This window comes from Puma concolor, chromosome B3 (assembly GCF_028749965.1).
Source record: "Puma concolor isolate L17-30 chromosome B3, mPumCon1.1.hap2, whole genome shotgun sequence".
In the NCBI taxonomy this organism is placed as follows: Eukaryota; Metazoa; Chordata; class Mammalia; order Carnivora; family Felidae; genus Puma; species Puma concolor.
The window spans coordinates 74,412,062-74,429,649 of NC_141672.1; the positions used below are offsets into that span (position 1 = coordinate 74,412,062).

The following is a 17,588-nucleotide window of genomic DNA, read 5'->3' on the forward strand; positions in this document are numbered from 1 at the left end:
GGGTGAGAGGGGTGGAGCCAGGCAGTGACCCGGAAGCAGAAGTGACTCCCAGAGGCGATTGCTGGGGAGCGGCAGCGGCGACCGCAGCGGTAGAAGCATCAAGTTATCTGTGTGCAGCTCCAAACTGGGAAGAAGATGCTAATTAAAGTGAAGGTGGGAGCACCTCCGGCCTTGCCAAGACGCTGTGGTACTGCGCTGGCGGTTGTGCCTTACGGGAGAAGCAGGGAAGGAAAACCACGCCTTTCCCTAGCCTGGAGGGTGCTGACAGCCTCAGGGCTCCGCGCGAGGGGTGATGGGAAGTGGGGGGCCCCAAGAAGGGTTTGAGAGCTGGGGACTGGCCCCGCCAGATCACCCCAGGGTCTCTGCTTGTCTTGGTTTCTCGGCCAGGACTGTGCCGTGACTCAGAAGGAAGCCGCCTTTGTCCGGGGTATCGCTGTATGCGAACCCCCGCGGTCATAGAGAAGGCCTAGCAGCAGCTTGGCTCCCCTTCTCGGATTCTTGGAATAAGCTGTGATCTCCATTTTGCACTGCCCAGCTTACCTGCTTCTCCAAGCACAGTACAAAAACGTTAGCTTGGGGAACCGAGGGCCTCCTAGGAGCTAGACTGTAAGCCTTTGCTGGTTGTCGCCCGTGTGACAGCCGGCCTTCAGGAACCAAAGCTGGGAGTGTGTTCAGTCAGCACCTGCCTTTCTGAGCCGGGCCTCCTGGACCAGCCTCACTTCTGTGACTGAGGCAGGTTAGTTATCATTGCCCTAGTTCTTGGTACTGGTGGTGTTTTCCTTCATCGCTGTCTCTCCCGTGGTTTTTATACCAATTGCCAACACTCATTAGTCCTATCTGCTATTGCTTCTTTCGTACCTTCAGACAGAGAGACAGAAACTAAAAACTGACGCAGTGCAACGTTAGTTTGGCCTTTTCCTGCTGAGTAAGTCTGTTCTTTCATCAGCTTTTTAGTGAATTTACCGTGTTTACCAGCCATTGTTAACCTCTTCATTCTTTCCAAACCACTTCTTGGCTGAGGATTGAGGCCAGCTTGTTGAAAATCTTTGTTTTTCAAACCTTTAGTAGTGGCTACAAGCGTCACTAATTATAAAATTCATTTAATGGGTCGCAAACAACGTTAACATAGAAATAGCAGGGTATACTGCTGGATAAGAGTATTTCACGAATTTTGGTTTTCGTTTTATATGTATGTTAAACACATGTATGTATTACTAGTACATATGTATTATTGTGAGTCACTGTCAAAGTCTGAGACACACTAAAATGCTTTTTGGATACGAATTCTCACATCCTCTTAGTCAAAGAAGAGGTTACTTTGTACAATGTTTTGTAAACTTCTTAAAAAATCTCAACCTACTCTAAAAATGTTTACCTCACGTGCCTTACAAACACAAAAAACTTACCATGTGTGATATGCTTTGATATTTCCAGTTTTGTTCTGTGTTGATTTCGTAACCCACCAATGGGTTGAGACCTGCAGTTTAAGAAAATACTGTGTTCTGGTTGGGCTTCTCAATTTAAAAGTGCATGAGAATCACCTGGGGGTCTTGTTATGCGGATTCTAATTCAGTGGGTCTGGGATGAGACCTGAGATTCTGTATTTCCAGCATACTCCCGGGTGATGCTGATGCTGCTTGTCAGGGACTACCCGGAGTAGCAGGGTTCTAGATTTTCTCTTTGAATCCATTTTTGTTTAGTGTTTCTCTAAAATTGTTAGTCTCCTTTCCTGAAATGCTTTTCTTTGTGCCTCCACAAACAGGTTCCTATGCCTTTCATCTTTCTCTTTCTTTTTTGTTAGCTGCATTTTTTAATATATTAAGTATATACAAAAGCAATTAGCTCTTAGTATACAAATGGTAGGTTTTATTTAGCAGGGTTCCTTTGCGAATTCAACTGTCTTCTCCCCGTAGCTGACTTTTTCCATATCTCTTTTTGCAGTCCTTTACAGTGAATGCCTCCTGATTTAAATCTTGTCTTGATGCCTCGTCTCTGTCTTTCTAAAATTAAATACATCATTTTCTGCTTTAGGTCATCTTCCCAGTACTCATCTCATGTATCAATCCCATCAATCTAGCAGGTATCTGGAATGTAATTCTTTAGAATCATTGTTTGCTTATAGAACCAAATTTTTCCTTCGATAACCTCTTTTTTGCCTGATTTTCTTTCCATTCCCATTATCCTTATCCTGGTCTGAGGTCTCATTAATTTATGTCTTTATTTCTCTGTAATACTTCTAACCAGATTTTCCTACCACATACCCCCTCTAAAGTTTAGAGTCTAAGCCATGACATGGCATACAAAAAAAATCATAGTGTACAGGTTTTCTTTATAGTTCTTTCTCATTATAGTACTCCCTAACCCTAGATTCTGCATTAGTGTCTTCTTTACTATCTAAGCTCCAGTTTTCTCATTCATGGTTGGTTTGTTTTTTTTTAAACACATTTGTATTTTTAACTTGAAACCAACAGAGTTCTTAAGGGTTCAGTTGAATGAGTTTTTAACAACAGTTATACATCCATGTAACAAGATCTAGAACATTTTCACCCCTTCCCCATGAAATTTCCATACGTTAGTTTTGCTTGTTTTAGAATTTCATATAGAGGGAGTTAAAGAATATATAATTTTGTGTCTGGCTTCTTTCACTTAGCATTGTGTCTGTTATATCTGTGTAGTTCCTTCTTATTACTGTGTAATATTTAATTGAATGACTGTATCAGTTTGTTTATCCATTCTCCTGTTGATGGACTTTTGGATTGTTTCAATTTCTGGCTATTATAAATAAGGCTTCCATGAACATTGTTATACAAGTCTTTTTGTAGACCTATGTTTTCATTTCCTTTGGTTATAAATCTAGCAACAAAATTACTGGGATCATGTAGTAAATGTATGCAAGTTTAAAAGAAGCTGCCAGTTTTCCAAGGGGTTGTACCATTTTACATTCCCAGTTGCAGTGAATAAGCAGTCCAGCTGTTCTGTACCCTAGCTAACTTTTAGTCCTATCAGTCATTTTTATTTTAGCTATTATAATGGGTGTGAAATGTTAATTTCATTCAGGTTTAAATTGATGTTGATTTTCAGCCACCATAGCACTTTGTCGTCATACCTTGTGTTTGGATAGTAATATTCAATATGACATTTCCTTTTATGTTAGTTCTATTAATTATATGTCTCATCGTTTCTTGGTAGTAAATCTTGACTTGAAAAACATTGTTGGCAAAGGCTGGATCCCTTAATTTCTTTTTATATCCCCTCAAGTGCCTAAAGCAAGCAGTATGTTGAGTTTAGGTTCATCATTGACTTGTCAAACATCATTGAATGTATTCCCAGGTGACAATGACCAGATTTGGAGGAAGAAACACAATATGAAATATCAAGAATATCTTTTAAAATTGTTCAGTTACTCTGATTTTTTTTAAACCCAAACATATTTTTTATTTGAATAGCATTTCAGTGTTTACAAGCACTTTTCTCCATTTCAAGCCACTTCATTCATGACAACCAATAAAGAATAAAACAATGGAGGGGCGCCTGGGTGGCGCAGTCGGTTGAGCGTCCGACTTCAGCCAGGTCACGATCTCGCAGTCCGTGAGTTTGAGCCCCGCGTCAGGCTCTGGGCTGATGGCTCAGAGCCTGGAGCCTGTTTCGGATTCTGTGTCTCCCTCTCTCTCTGCCCCTCCCCCGTTCATGCTCTGTCTCTCTCTGTCCCAAAAATAAATAAACGTTGAAAAAAAAAATTTAAAAAGAATAAAACAATGGGGTCCATCACCTACACTGCCAATTGATACATTGTGTTATAAGAATGAAAAAATGGGATTGATATTTCCAGTTTGAAAGGTTGACGCTTATTTTACAGGACTTTGAATTTTAATTATGAACTGTTTCAAACATACACAACAGGAGAGAGAAGGATATAATGCACCCCATATCCAGCTTCAAGTGCTGTCACCTCATGGCCAATCTTACTTATATTCACCAACTCTCGTTACCTTATGTTTTAAGAAGCAAATCCCAGATAGCATATGTTATTTGTATGTGTTTCAGTATATATCTGTAAAAAACGATTCTTTTTTTCCTAATGGAACTAATTATCACATCTAAAAAATTAACAGTGATTTATCACTGTCATCAAATGTTTCCCATTCTCTCTTTTGTTTTACACAGTTTGAATGTGAGTCCAACTAAGAGCCATAAATTGCAGTTGGTTGATACGGATTTTAAGCCTCTTTAAAAAACCTGTAATTGCCCCTTTTTCCCCTTTTTCATGTTGAATAAACTAGGTGGTTTTTCCAGTGGAGTCTCCCACAGTTTGGATTTTGCTGATTATATTCCCATGTTTCCCCGTATTTCATGTCGATTGGTATATAAGATCTAGAGGCTTGATTAGTCTTTTGTATGTGTACTTGTGAGAATAAGTCATAGATGGTGTATGGTATGTAATTCTGTCACCTTTTTTGCTTTCTATGATGTTATAGACCTATTATTGCCTGGATCTATTATTTCATTGGAGGTTACAAAATCAGTATATCTAATTTTATTTTTGCTTGATATATTAGCTGGAACACTCCAACAGTAGCTATTAGCCACGTGAGCTATTGAACACTTGACATGTGGCTAATAAGACTGAGGAATTAAGTTTATGAATTATCTATTTGTGTTTAATTTTACTTAATTTAAATATAAAGCCTGAGACTTTATTCAGTTATCGGGAAAACTTTTAAGTCTGCTTGGAACAGTTTAGGTATGTAAGTCTACTTTTTCAACTGTAAGTTATGAAATTTAAACACAGTATAAATACAGTACTTCAGATGGAAATCTACCATCTGAATTGAGATGTGCTATAAGTATGAAATGCACACAAGATTTTGAACATTTGGTTAGAACAAAGGAATGTAAAATACTAATTTTTATATTGATTATACATTAAAGTAACAATATTTTGAATATATTGGGTTTAAGAGTGTTAAAATTAATTTCACTTTTCAACGTTTATTTATTTTTGGGACAGAGAGAGACAGAGCATGAATGGGGGAGGGGCAGAGAGAGAGGGAGACACAGAATCGGAAACAGGCTCCAGGCTCTGAGCCATCAGCCCAGAGCCCGACGCGGGGCTCGAACTCACAGACCGTGAGATCGTGACCTGGCTGAAGTCGGACGCTTAACCGACTGCGCCACCCAGGCGCCCCTAATTTCACTTTTAAAATATGTGGCTGCTAGTATATTTTAAATTGTATATGTGGTTTGCATTACATTTATATCTTTTGGACAGTGCTGCTTTACAGAATCATTTCCTTATACTCCCATCAAGAACATTATTTTAAAAATAATGTTTTTCTCATTACAGTGTATTCATGGTATAAAAAATGGAAAATACAGAAAGCATAAATAATGTAATTAAAAGCATCCATAATGTCATAACTCAAAAACATTCACGTATATACCCTTCTACACTTGTTTGAAAGCGTATAAATACACGTATGTGTTTTGTGGTGGTTTTTTTTTTTTTTTAACAAAACTGGAATTATACCATTATTCCACAGATTATTTGAGGGCTACATAATTTTTCTTCTATGTTTGTGTCATAATTTATTTAACCCACTATTTAATACTTAGATTGCTTGTAATTTTTGAGTGTCAAAAGACTGTAATGACCATTATCATAGGTATATTTTTTAGCGTAGTCATGATTATCTTCCCAGAAGTGATGCTGCTGGGACACCGCTTTACCAGATTGTTCTCTGGATACATTCATGGGCTTCTACAGTCAGAAACAAAGGGCCAGTCTTAGAGTTTTAAATTTTACAAGCCAGTAATTTTTTTTTTTTACTGTCATTAGATCCAAGCACCTTACCCTTGGGGGAGCAGTTCTAGGCCTTCTCTAAGGGTCTTTTTTACCCTTTAAAATTTTTTATTAAACCAGAATGAATATTTGTTTTATTATTATTCATGTGATGAAGGGGTATATTTTTATTAGAAACTTTAATAGTGCAGATAAAGGGAGAGTTACCCTTGATAAACCCTTCCCTTAGTCCTGTTCTCCTTCTCAAAGATAATCATTACTATAGGAGATATGTATGCTTTTAATCATTTTTTCTATACATATACATTCGTGTATTGCTATATATGGAAAATGATACATAATTATACATTCTTTAGATCTTTCCACATTAGTGTATAAATTGTTGCATGGTAAGGGTATCAGTCTATGGATATACCATAGTTTTAATAGTTTTCTTATTAACAGGCATTAAGCTTTTCCTAGTGTTTTACAGTAAACCTGTTCTGTTGAGTAAACACATGTTTCTCTTTGAATACATCGCTCAGGTTTCAAGTTTTTCCTCCAAGTTAGTTAACCTAGAAATAGATTATCTGCTTGAAGAATCTTTGCATTTAAAGTATTAAGATCAGTAAAGTGAAATAATTTATGGATGACACAGAATTGCTAACTTTTCATTTTGTCAGGAAAGGGCTTTAAAAAGGCACCATATATTGTTTTTGTCATTTCATAAAAGGACATTTTAAAAAAATTTCTTGGGATGCCTGGGTGGCTCAGTCGGTTGAGCGTCCGACTTTGGCTCAGATCATGATCTCGTGGTTTGTGAGTTCGAGCCCCGCGTCGGGCTCTATGCTGACAGCCTGGAGCCTGCTTCGGATTCTGTGTCTCCCTCTCTCTCTGCTCCTCCCCCACTCATTCTCTGTCTCTCTCCTTTAAAAATAAATAAAAACTTTTTTTTTTAATTTTTTTTTAAATTTTTTTTTTCAACGTTTATTTATTTTTTGGGACAGAGAGAGACCAAGCATGAGTGGGGGAGGGGCAGAGAGAGAGGGAGACACAGAATCGGAAACAGGCTCCAGGCTCTGAGCCATCAGCCCAGAGCCCGACGCGAGGCTCGAACTCACGGACCGCGAGATCGTGACCTGGCTGAAGTTGGACGCTTAACCGACTGCGCCACCCAGGCGCCCCAAAAACAATTTTTAAAAAATTAAAAAAATTTATTAAGTAGCCTCTACACTCAACATGGGGCTCAAACTCAAAATTCCGAGATTAAGAGTCACATGCTCCACCAGCTAAGCCAGCCAGGCACCCCTTCATGAAAGGATATTTTAACAGCTGAATATATTTAGTTTTATGAAAATCTCACTCTTGTCATTATTTTTTCCATTTTACCATAAATTTTCACAGGCCAGCTTGGATTGGGGTAGAAACTTGGGAATCACTGTTGTGATTTATTCTTTTGCACCCAAAGAGGTAACTCTAAAAGAATTACTCTTGGGGCGCCTGGGTGGCGCAGTCGGTTAAGCCTCCGACTTCAGCCAGGTCACGATCTCGCGGTCCGGGAGTTCGAGCCCCGCGTCGGGCTCTGGGCTGATGGCTCAGAGCCTGGAGCCTGTTTCCGATTCTGTGTCTCCCTCTCTCTCTGCCCCTCCCCCGTTCATGCTCTGTCTCTCTCTGTCCCAAAAATAAATAAACGTTGAAAAAAAAAATTTTTTTAATAAAAGAATTACTCTTAAATTTTTTTAAATATTCTTAGTACTGAACTGATTCTCATAGTTGAGAAATTAGGTCCTAAGTACTGTCATCATTCTGGTCTATGTGAATACCATAAGTAGAGACCATTTGTTGTTTTGTGAACCTATTACAATCCTATACATTGGGTTTTAATATCAGACCAGAGACACTTAGGCGGTACTGAGTACAGAGCTGGAAAAGAAACAAACAAAACCTCAGGCTCTGGGGCCAGAGAGTCTGTGTTTGGGTCCACGCTCTCCTTTTGACTTCATGGATATGCTTTTTAACCTATCCAAACCCCATTTTCCTCATCTATAAAATGGTGATAGCAATAGTACATATATCTCCTAACTTAGTTGCAGTGATTAAATGTGTTGGTGCACTCAGTGTAGTTTCTGACTGTTGGAAAGTGTTAAACGTTGGCTATGATTGGGGCGCCTGGGTGGCTCAGTCAGTTGAGCGACCGACTTCGGCTCAGGTCATGATCTTGCAGTCTGTGAGTTCGAGCCCCACGTCAGGCTCTGTGCTGATGGCTCAGAGCCTGGAGCCTACCTCCAATTCTGTGTCTCCCTCTCTCTGCCCCTTCCCCGCTTATGCTGTATGTCTCTCTGTCTCTCAAAAATGAATAAACGTTAAAAAAAAATTTTTTTTTTAAAAAAAAATTTTTTTTTTCAACGTTTATTTATTTTTGCGACAGAGAGAGACAGAGCATGAACGGGGTAGGGGCAGAGAGAGAGGGAGACACAGAATCGGAAACAGGCTCCAGGCTCTGAGCCATCAGCCCAGAGCCTGACGTGGGGCTTGAACTCGCGGACGGCAAGATCGTGACCTGGCTGAAGTCGGACGCTTAACCGACTGCGCCACCCAGGCGCCCCCAAAATTTTTTTTTTTTAACGTTGGCTATGACAGGGCACCTGGGTGGCTCAGTTGGTTAAGGATTTGACTTCGGCTCTATGATCTCACAGTTCATGAGTTTGAGTCCCCCTTCGGGTGAGCTCCACTTCTCTCTCTCTCTCATTCTCATTCTCGATGGGATGAAGCACATTTGTAAGTGTATGATCAGTGTAATTATTATGTGTATTATCAGCAGCCCTTAGCCTGTGGAAGAGGTCAAGAAGCTACAGCTGAAATTTAGTATTTAGGTAGAAGTGTGGAGAAGTTACAGAATAGAATGTTGAATTTTAGTGTTAATTGAAAAAACTGGTCATAAGTGGTCTCTGGGATCCTTGAGAATTCTTTGAATTATCTGAATGTTAATTTCTAACTTTGATACAGGGAACAAAGGCATGCTTTCCTTAGGACATCTCTTATTGCTATCTCATCCAAGGGAATGCCAGTATTCTCATGGCTCATTAGATGGGGTGGGCGTGGGAAGATGGGTAAAATGACGTGTGGGATTAAGAGGGTCAAATGGTCAAATGCCCTCTCAAAGCTGTCTACTGCCTAAAAGTGTTTGATAAATACGGATATGGTCAAAGCCTTCTGATTCTTCAAAGCAGCTTTGCTGACAATGTGCTTCTTTCAGAAGATGTAGATTCCCCAGAGATTAAGACAGGGTGTTTTACCTAGAAAACCAGTTGTATATTAGGCTGTAGGACTCATGAAACCCTTGCCTGTTGCAGACGCTGACTGGAAAGGAGATTGAGATTGACATTGAACCCACAGACAAGGTAATGTATGGCCAATACTTTTTCATGCCTGTCTCCCTACATGCACATTTGTTTGGATGTGCTGATGAACTTAGTCCTTTCACTCTCATGCTATCTGCATAGCTCTTGTTCTTTCCACTTCCATGGTTCTACCCCTTAGCAGCCCCTGACTACTTGTACCCCTAAAGGTGGAGCGAATCAAGGAGCGTGTGGAGGAGAAAGAGGGAATTCCCCCACAGCAGCAGCGGCTCATCTACAGTGGAAAACAGATGTAAGTTGGACATAGTTGTGAGGTTGAGGGAGCAAATACTGGAGGAGGAGCCTGAGATCCTTTGGTGATTTGGTGAATCCTATGAACTCCTCGGATAAGATTTTTGCACACATAAAATAAAATACATAGATTTACAAAGGAAACTAATGATAATGAGATACGGTTCTCAAGACACTAAAAACAAATTTGTGAAAAAATAATATATGTGGTTTATTAATACATTAAGATCTAATGGTAGGAATAATTACCATAATTTTGATATATTTTCAAAATACTTGCAAACAGTTATGTTATGAAATTTCTGTCCACAGGTCACCCATGTTGCTAATACCACTGTGGGTTTTTTGTCTATGTTCAAAATTAAAAGAAATAATAGGGGTGCCGGAGTGGCTCAGTCGGTTAAGCTTCCAACTTCAGCTCAGGTCATGATCTCACGGTTTGTGAGTTCGAGCCCTGCATCAGGCTCTGTGCTGACAGCTCAGATTCTGTGTCTCCCTCTGTCTGCCCCTCCGCCGCTTGCACTCTATTTCCCACATTGTCTCAAAAATAAATAAACATTAAAAAAAAATTTATCAAATTTCATTTAAGGGGTTAGTAAAAATAAAGATGTAAATTCTTTCTGCATTCATAGACCCCCCCAGAAAGACTCAAAAAACTAAGCATAAGAATCTTGTTCTAGATGGTATTTTTAATCCCCCCCCCTTTTTTTTTGCTGCCTTTTCCTGCAGGAATGATGAGAAGACAGCAGCTGATTACAAGATCCTAGGTGGTTCAGTCCTCCACCTGGTGTTGGCTCTGAGAGGAGGAGGTGGCCTTAGGCAGTGATGGACCCTCCCTCCATTTTACCTCCTTACCCTGTCGCTCCTAATGAGGCATCATATGTCCTCTCACTCTGTGGGACACCAGAGCCACTGCCCCCTCTCCTGGATGCCCAGTCTTGTTTGGCAGAAGACCGTGAGGACCCCAGGATGCGGTGTTCTTGACCCAAAGGGCCCTTGGTGACCATTGGGTTTTAGTTTGCAGTCCTGTGTGCTTCCCTCTCTTATGGCTATGTCCCTAGTTGCCAATAAAATATTTCCTGACCTCCTGGAATCTTTCTTGTATTGCACAAAAGTGCACATCACAGTATATACTCTTTTACATTTCTGAAGGACGACGGAAGGGAATGTGCCCTTAGGGGGATTATCAGACTGTAGGAAAGTCAGCTGTAAGTGGTGTGGAGCCAGTTCTTATCAGCTCAGGAGATCTAATTATTGTCATCTCTTCCCAACCCCATAATTGGTTTCCTGCTTGTAGCTTGAAATTGGCCATGATAGGAATATTTACAGAAGCCAAACAATACAAATCAGCCCCTCCCCCCAAGCTGGTTGTTACACATTTACCAGTGTACTACTGATGTAGGTAGTAGAAACCAGGAGAGTGAATTCTCTCCCATTGTACCCCTACTGGCCATTTGGGCCCGATTCAAGAAGCCTCAAGGGCTTCACAGACACTACGATGTTTATGGCTGGAATGCGGGGGAGGGCTCTGGGTTCTGGAGAGAGGCGGATTCGGAGAAAGGTTGAGTGAAGAGTGAGTGACAAAGCTACGGATAACTTAGGTCTCAGCTGGGAAGATAAAATGAGAGAGGTGTCGGATGAAAGGGCTCCCTTCCCTGGCGTCTCTAGCCGATTCCCGCCACGCTGGTTGGAGAAGAAAGGGAAGAAGGTGTCTCGGAGAGATGGACCACTGCGGTGGCGTGGGCACTTAGCTACAGTCCTTCCCCCGGTCCGCCGTCAGGAGGCGCTCTTGCGCGGCCTCCAGACCCACGGCCGCAGCTCCGCACGGCGACGCTCTAGTCGCTGTTTCTCTAAGGCAGGAGGAGCGGTTTGCAGCCGCAAGGCCTCGCCTCGCATCGCGCAGCCTGCCAGCGTCGGTCATGACGCGGCTCCCAAAGCTGGTGGTTTTCGATCTGGGTGAGGAACCGGCCCGGGGAGATTTGCGGCGTGCTCTCCTTTCCCAAAGCCCCGCTGCAGTTCTCGGGGCCCTGCGCGCTCCGAGCCTGAGCCCTTCCTCCGTCCTTCCGCAGATTACACGCTCTGGCCGTTCTGGGTGGATACGCACGTAGACCCCCCGTTCCACAAGGGCAGGTGAGAGGCGGCGCCGGGGAGGCCGGGTCCGGGCGGGGCCGGCCTCCGCTGAGCGCGCTCTCTCCCTCCAGCGACGGGGCTGTCCGGGATAGGCGGGGCCAGACAGTCCGACTGTATCCAGAGGTGCGTGATGTCCTGGAAAGGTTGCAGGGCCTTGAGGTACCCGTCGCGGCCGCTTCACGGTAAGGAGAGCGACTGAAAAAAAGCTGTCGGTCTCATGCTGAGAGACGCATGCATGAGGAGGCGTCTCGTGTAACCCCTTGGCTACAAAAACTTTGGCGGTGCAGATTCGCACGTATTTGCATATTTTTCTAATTGTACCCTTTCCTGTGCCTTTTATTTATTAAACCTTGACTGGCTTAGCGCCGCCTGTGTCAGACGGGAAGCCTGGGGAATCGAATAAGGACCGAGGGTGCCTACTTATCCTGGAAAAACAGCAAGTTGATTTCCCCTTGGTTAAACATAACTTCGCTTGCAGCCCCTGGCCCTGCTGATCCCGTCTATTATTACATCTTTTTGCAGAACAGGGGAGATTGAAGGGGCCAACCAGCTACTGGAGCTCTTTGACCTTGACAGATACTTTGTTCATCGGGAAATCTACCCAGGCAGCAAGGTCACCCACTTTGAGAGGTATGCAGAGATAAGGTAGAAGCTGGGAGGCCAGAGAGGCTGCAGGAGCTAAGAAGCCAGTGTGGTCACCCCCTGCCCCGCCTTGCACAGGTTGCAGCAGAAGACAGGAGTTGTCTTCTCCCAGATGATCTTCTTTGATGACGAGAAGCGGAATATCCTAGACGTCAGCAAACTGGGTACAGAGTGGTGAGATTAGCCTTTTGGGGAATGAGGAGAAAGTTCCTAGGAGCGGTTAGATAGATAGGTCCAGGATGGGTAGCTTGCATGCAGTTTTTGGGTGCACCCAAAAAAGGTGAGAGTAACAACAGGCCTGATGAAATGTGGCTTCTTTTCTTTCTAGGAGTTACCTGCATTCATGTCCAGAATGGAATGAATCTTCAAACCCTAAGTCAGGGACTGGAGACGTTTGCAAAGGCCCAAGCTGGGCCCTGAGGTCCAGTCCTGTGGATGAGCCTCATTTGAAGCATAAAACTGAAAGGAAATCATGAAGGCATTTTCAGGTGTATTTGTAAATTATTAAAGTATGTTTGTGTGTGACAGAAATCTTCTGGCTGGTTTTTGTTTTTCTAGCTTTGTAGCCGGCATTGGCTTTTCGGAGGTGCCAAGACCAGAGCGAGTGGAATTAGACATCCGGCTCTGCCAAAGAAACTTGTGGCACACCCGACTGTGGCCCCCTTGTGCTCATACCATCCGCGCCCCAATTCCTGAACTCTGTCAAGGGCCGGGAGAACTCTTCCACTGGCCCCAAGAAGAGGGATGTAAGACCCTGCACATTCCCTTTCAGGAAAACAAATACTGTGCTTTTTGGGGGGGTGGGGGTGGGGTGGCCTTTTTAAAGAATCAAAAACGGAGCGGCCGCTTTAAGAGGAGCGAATGGGTTGGGGGCTGGTGGCTCAGGTCACGTGGCAGAAGTGGCCTCGTTGGCTCATGTTGATGATGTCGCCGCGGTGCCCCATGGAGGGATTGGCCCAGGCCGGTCTCTGAGCGATGAGACCGCACCCTCCCGGGAGCCAGGCGGAAGTTGCAAGAAGCCGCGGAGAGGAGGCAGGAGAGGCAAGGGTGGTGGAGATGAGTGGTCTCGGCAGACTCTTCGGGAGGGGTGAGCCCGGGTGAGCCCGGTGGGCTGGTGGTGCTGGCCAAGGGGGTGTGGGGAAGGCCGTGGCCCCCGGCTGTCGCGAAGACCCCGTCCAGGGCCCAGGCCTCCTCACGTGCCAGGAGGCCCCGCCTTGTCGGGCTGTCTGGCTCTGGCTGTCTTCCTTCCCCCGCCCCAGGGAGAAGAGCTCGGGGTCGGGCCAGAACGTGAATGGAGGGTCCCCACTGTTTAGGCTGGGGAGTTGAGTTTCCGACTGTCATCATCTAGTCCTTTCCAAAACACTGGTTCTTCCTCTATGCTGGCCAAGGGGGGAATCCGAGGTGATGAAAAAAGACTGTCTACTTAAAACTCCCATCTGGTGGGGGGAGACCAGCAAAAACTGGTAATAGTGTAGTGTGGGAACTGCATGACGGAGATGTTCCTAAAAACTAGGGGGAGCACAGAAGAGGCGTGAGGGGTTGTGATCCAGAGGGCTAAGGTATGCCAGGTGGAGAATTGAGGTACTCCAGGGGGAAGGTAACTGTGTGCAAAACAGGCAGGAACGAGTATGGTAGTAATACTTAGGGGAAAGAGGAGTTCTGGCTGGTGGGTGTGTGTGTGTGTGTGTGTGTGTGTGTGTGTGCACGTGTGCGTGGGCGTGCGCGCGCGCGCACATGCCCACGCCAGCTGAAGAAGAGGAAAGTAGAAGTGTGGATGGAGAGGTGAACAAGGGCCAGGTCAAGAAGGGCCTTGTATGTCTCATTAAAGTTTTAGATTTTATCTTGCAGGCAATGGAGAGTGTGAAAGGATTTTAAGCAGGCAAGGGCCTGCCTTATTAATTTTAATTACTGTCAGAAGTGCAGAAGATGAAGGGGAAAATGGAGATCAGATTTTTTTTTTTTTCTCTACCCCCTGTACTTCATTCAGTTTGAGGGTGTGGAGTTAGGACCTTGGGCATCTCCTAGGACAGCAAGTGGAACAGCGATTATAAAAAGTGACCAAACCCCAGTGGGGATGTGCTCATAGGAGGGCCATGCATATGTGGCAGCAGGGGGTATATGGGAACTTTGTATCTTCCACTCAGATTTGCTGTGAACCTAAAACTTCTCGGGGGCGGGGGTTGGGGGGGAAGCCTGGGAATGACTTGAAAGGCAATTTGTTTTTTGTTTTGTTTTTTGTTTTTTTAATTTTTTTTTTAACGTTTATTTATTTTTGAGACAGAGAGAGACAGAGCATGAATGGGGGAGGGTCAGAGAGAGGGAGACACAGAATCTGAAATAGGCTCCAGGCTCTGAGCTGTCAGCACAGAGCCTGATGTGGGACTTGAACTCACAGACCGCGAGATCATGACCTGAGCTGAAGTCGGCCTCTTAACCGACTGAGCCACCCAGGCGCCCCGAAAGGCAATTTGAAATAGCAAAGAATACTGGATTTGGAAGTCATACTGCCACATTTCAATTCCTGCTCAATTCTATCTAGCTGTGATTTTAAACAAATGATTATTTAACACATATATGCCTGTTTTTCACATTTGTAAAGTGAAGATAGTATATTCATTATAGAGAGTCATTTTGGGATTAAGAGTAAGACAGGTGCCTAGCACACACTCTGCGCTCAGTGATTGGTGGCTAATTTATTTCCTCCACACAATATGGGCCTGCTTGATTGCACTCCAGGGAAGAAGGAGAAGGGGCCAACCCCTGAAGAGGCAATACAGAAACTGAAGGAGACAGAGAAGATATTGATCAAGAAACAAGAGTTTCTGGAGCAGAAGATTCAACAGGAGCTACAAATGGCCAAGAAGCATGGGACCAAGAATAAGAGAGGTAATGGGGGAGAGGTGCCAACTGGGCGGGCCCAGGTGGGAAGCATAAGGGCTTCTGGCTCTGATGCTCAGGGTGTGGGCTGGGTCAGCTGCCCTACAGGCTTTGCGGAGGAAGAAAAGATTCGAACAGCAGCTGGCACAAACCGATGGGACATTATCTACCCTGGAGTTTCAGCGTGAGGCCATTGAGAATGCCACCACCAATGCAGAAGTGCTTCGGACCATGGAGCTTGCTGCCCAAGGCATGAAGAAGGCCTACCAGGACATGTGGGTACGGGGGGAGGGAAGCAGGGGGCCCAGGCACTGGGGAAAGTAGCTTGGTATGTTCTCTTGAATCTTAAAACCTCTTAGAATGTAAATTTATAGATGTCTGTGACAGCTAGACTTCTGTCAGTCTCCTTGCTTCTTGGAAGATCTCTTTGCTGGCTGAAGCATTCTAGGGAGGAAAGAGGATTTTCCTAATTAAAAACAATTTTTTTTTAATGTTTATTTATTTTTGAGAGAAAGAAACAGTGTGAGTGGGAGAGGGGCAGAGAGAGAAGGAGACACAGAATCGGAAGCAGGCTCCAGGCTCCGAGCTGTCAGCACAGAGCCTGACGCAGGGCTCAAACTCAAAAGCAGTAAGATCATGACCTGAGCTGAAGTCAGACACTCAACTGACTGAGCCATCCAGGTGCTCCTTTTTTTTTTTTTTTTTTTCAACATTTATTTATTTTTGGGACAGAGAGAGACAGAGCATGAATGGGGGAGGGGCAGAGAGAGAGGGAGACACAGAATCGGAAACAGGCTCCAGGCTCTGAGCCATCAGCCCAGAGCCTGACGCGGGGCTCGAACCCACTGACCGCGAGATCGTGACCTGGCTGAAGTCGGACGCTTAACCGACTGCGCCACCCAGGCGCCCCTAATTTTTTTTTTAATGTTTATTTATTTTTGAAAGAAAGTAAGAGTGTGAGTTGGAGAAGGGCAGACAGAGAAGGAGGGATTTTCCTAATTTTTAAAGATCCTTCAGGAAGAGGAGTACAGCCTATTCTCCCCAAAGTGGCTTCTTGCCAATTCTCAGCCCAGACTTGCTTCCACATAATTTCCCAGGGATCACTTCTGATAGCCATGGATTTATCAGTCTGAGGCCACAGACAGGAGGGTTTTCATCCATGCAAGATGGGAAAGTCAGGAGCGTTGTTGCCTGATTTCATAGCTATATATCTTGTTCTCAGGGACATTGACAAGGTGGATGAACTGATGGCCGACATTACAGAACAACAGGAGGTGGCCCAGCAGATCTCCGATGCCATTTCTCGGCCTGTGGGCTTTGATGTGGATGAGGTGATTGGAGCAAGGGGTCAGGGAATATTGGAGAAAGCATGAGACTAGCCGGAAGGAATGCCCAAGAGAATCGTGGGGCAAATTTGGGAGGGGGGATTCAAAAATGGTATGTTTTTGGAAGTAGACATTTCCTTTCTTCATTTTTAACAGTCTTCTTGTCCCATGTCCAGGATGAACTGTTGGAGGAGCTAGAGAAGCTGGAGCAGGAGGAATTGGCCCGGGAGTTGTTACATGTAGGCGACAAGGAGGAAGAACCCCCCATCAAACTGCCCGGTGTACCTTCCACACATCTACCTGAAGAGCCAGGTACTCAGGGTTATTCTCTTGTCTCAAGGACTTGAGAGGGTGGGATAGATATGGGGAAAGATTATATTCTTCTTACATCCTGCCTCAAAGGAGCCAGGCAGAGAGGGCTGCTGCTACAGTTGCACAGGTTGTTCACCGCATAAGGGTACCTGGCTGAGGGGGAATGAAGACTAAGTCCAGCCTCTGCCTCACTCAGCAAGCTGTGTACCCTGGTGTGGGGCTGCAAGTGCTGGGAGAAAGAAGCACATCTTCCCAATTTGTACAGAGCTGCTCTGGGAATTTGCAGCAGCCCAGCAAGCAGAAGGACCACACCTTTACGTTCTTTGCTGAGGGAGAGATGTTTCAGCAGACTCTCAGTGTCACAGCAGGGGATTATTGACGTTGCCAAAGCCCTAATACTTCTTTCTTTCTCCGGGTATCCTTGTCCCCCAAGCTCCCAAAGCGGATGAAGATGAAGAAGCACTAAAGCAGTTGGCTGAGTGGGTGTCCTGATGTGTCTGCGCTTGTTTTCCTGGCGCTGACTTCATTGGTCTCTTTTCCTTAAGTGCCAAGTGCTAAGCAAAGGAACGTAGCCTTTTGGGGGGGTCCTGCTGAGGGTGATAGTGACCCTGCCTGAAAAAGGGTTGTTGCCCTCCCCTCCCTGGCTCAACTCTGAAAGAGAATGTTGGTGCAAGAGGAGCCCCTTGGCTTCCTTCTCTTTGATAACAGTTACAGTGCCCTTGTTCCCAATAAAATCAGGCAGATGGAACCCTAGTGTTTATACTGCCTCATCTACACCTGAAACTCTTCCCTGGTCTTTGGAGCTTTGTTTCAAGCGATGAATCATAGTGGGAATAAGAAGGGGTATTGGAACATAGAGAAACTGGGCACTGA

At 44.5% G+C, this 17,588-nt stretch overlaps 3 protein-coding genes across 7 annotated transcripts; all 3 read left to right on the forward strand.

Annotated features, from left to right (window-relative positions):
* Positions 1-8: 8 nt before the first annotated feature.
* Positions 9-10,522, forward strand: NEDD8 (NEDD8 ubiquitin like modifier). Its single transcript, XM_025918479.2, has 4 exons — positions 9-153; positions 9,133-9,180; positions 9,348-9,430; positions 10,159-10,522. Exons 1-4 carry the CDS (start codon positions 136-138, stop codon positions 10,253-10,255), a joined length of 246 nt encoding a protein of 81 aa, XP_025774264.1. The 5' UTR covers positions 9-135; the 3' UTR covers positions 10,256-10,522.
* A 688-nt stretch (positions 10,523-11,210) lies between these two features.
* Positions 11,211-12,732, forward strand: MDP1 (magnesium dependent phosphatase 1). 2 transcript variants are annotated; one of them, XM_025918474.2, is made up of 6 exons: positions 11,211-11,385; positions 11,499-11,559; positions 11,631-11,741; positions 12,082-12,189; positions 12,280-12,375; positions 12,530-12,732. In XM_025918474.2, the coding sequence occupies exons 1-6, from the start codon at positions 11,349-11,351 to the stop codon at positions 12,675-12,677; spliced, it is 561 nt and encodes a 186-aa protein (XP_025774259.1). In that variant the 5' UTR covers positions 11,211-11,348; the 3' UTR covers positions 12,678-12,732. The 2 variants fall into 2 exon arrangements, with proteins under 2 accessions (XP_025774259.1, XP_025774260.1); XM_025918475.2 differs by having other exon boundaries at positions 11,221-11,385; positions 12,280-12,365.
* On the forward strand, positions 12,713-17,498 carry CHMP4A (charged multivesicular body protein 4A). Of its 4 annotated transcripts, none has more exons than XM_086710079.1 (7): positions 12,817-12,947; positions 13,150-13,288; positions 14,938-15,087; positions 15,176-15,353; positions 16,301-16,409; positions 16,580-16,715; positions 17,149-17,498. In XM_086710079.1, the coding sequence occupies exons 2-7, from the start codon at positions 13,177-13,179 to the stop codon at positions 17,205-17,207; spliced, it is 744 nt and encodes a 247-aa protein (XP_086566205.1). In that variant the 5' UTR covers positions 12,817-12,947; positions 13,150-13,176; the 3' UTR covers positions 17,208-17,498. The 4 variants fall into 4 exon arrangements, with proteins under 4 accessions (XP_086566204.1, XP_086566205.1, XP_025774838.2 ...); XM_086710080.1 differs by lacking the exon at positions 12,817-12,947 and adding an exon at positions 13,515-13,602 and having other exon boundaries at positions 13,157-13,288; XM_086710078.1 differs by lacking the exon at positions 13,150-13,288 and having other exon boundaries at positions 12,713-12,947.
* The last annotated feature ends 90 nt before the right edge of the window (positions 17,499-17,588 follow it).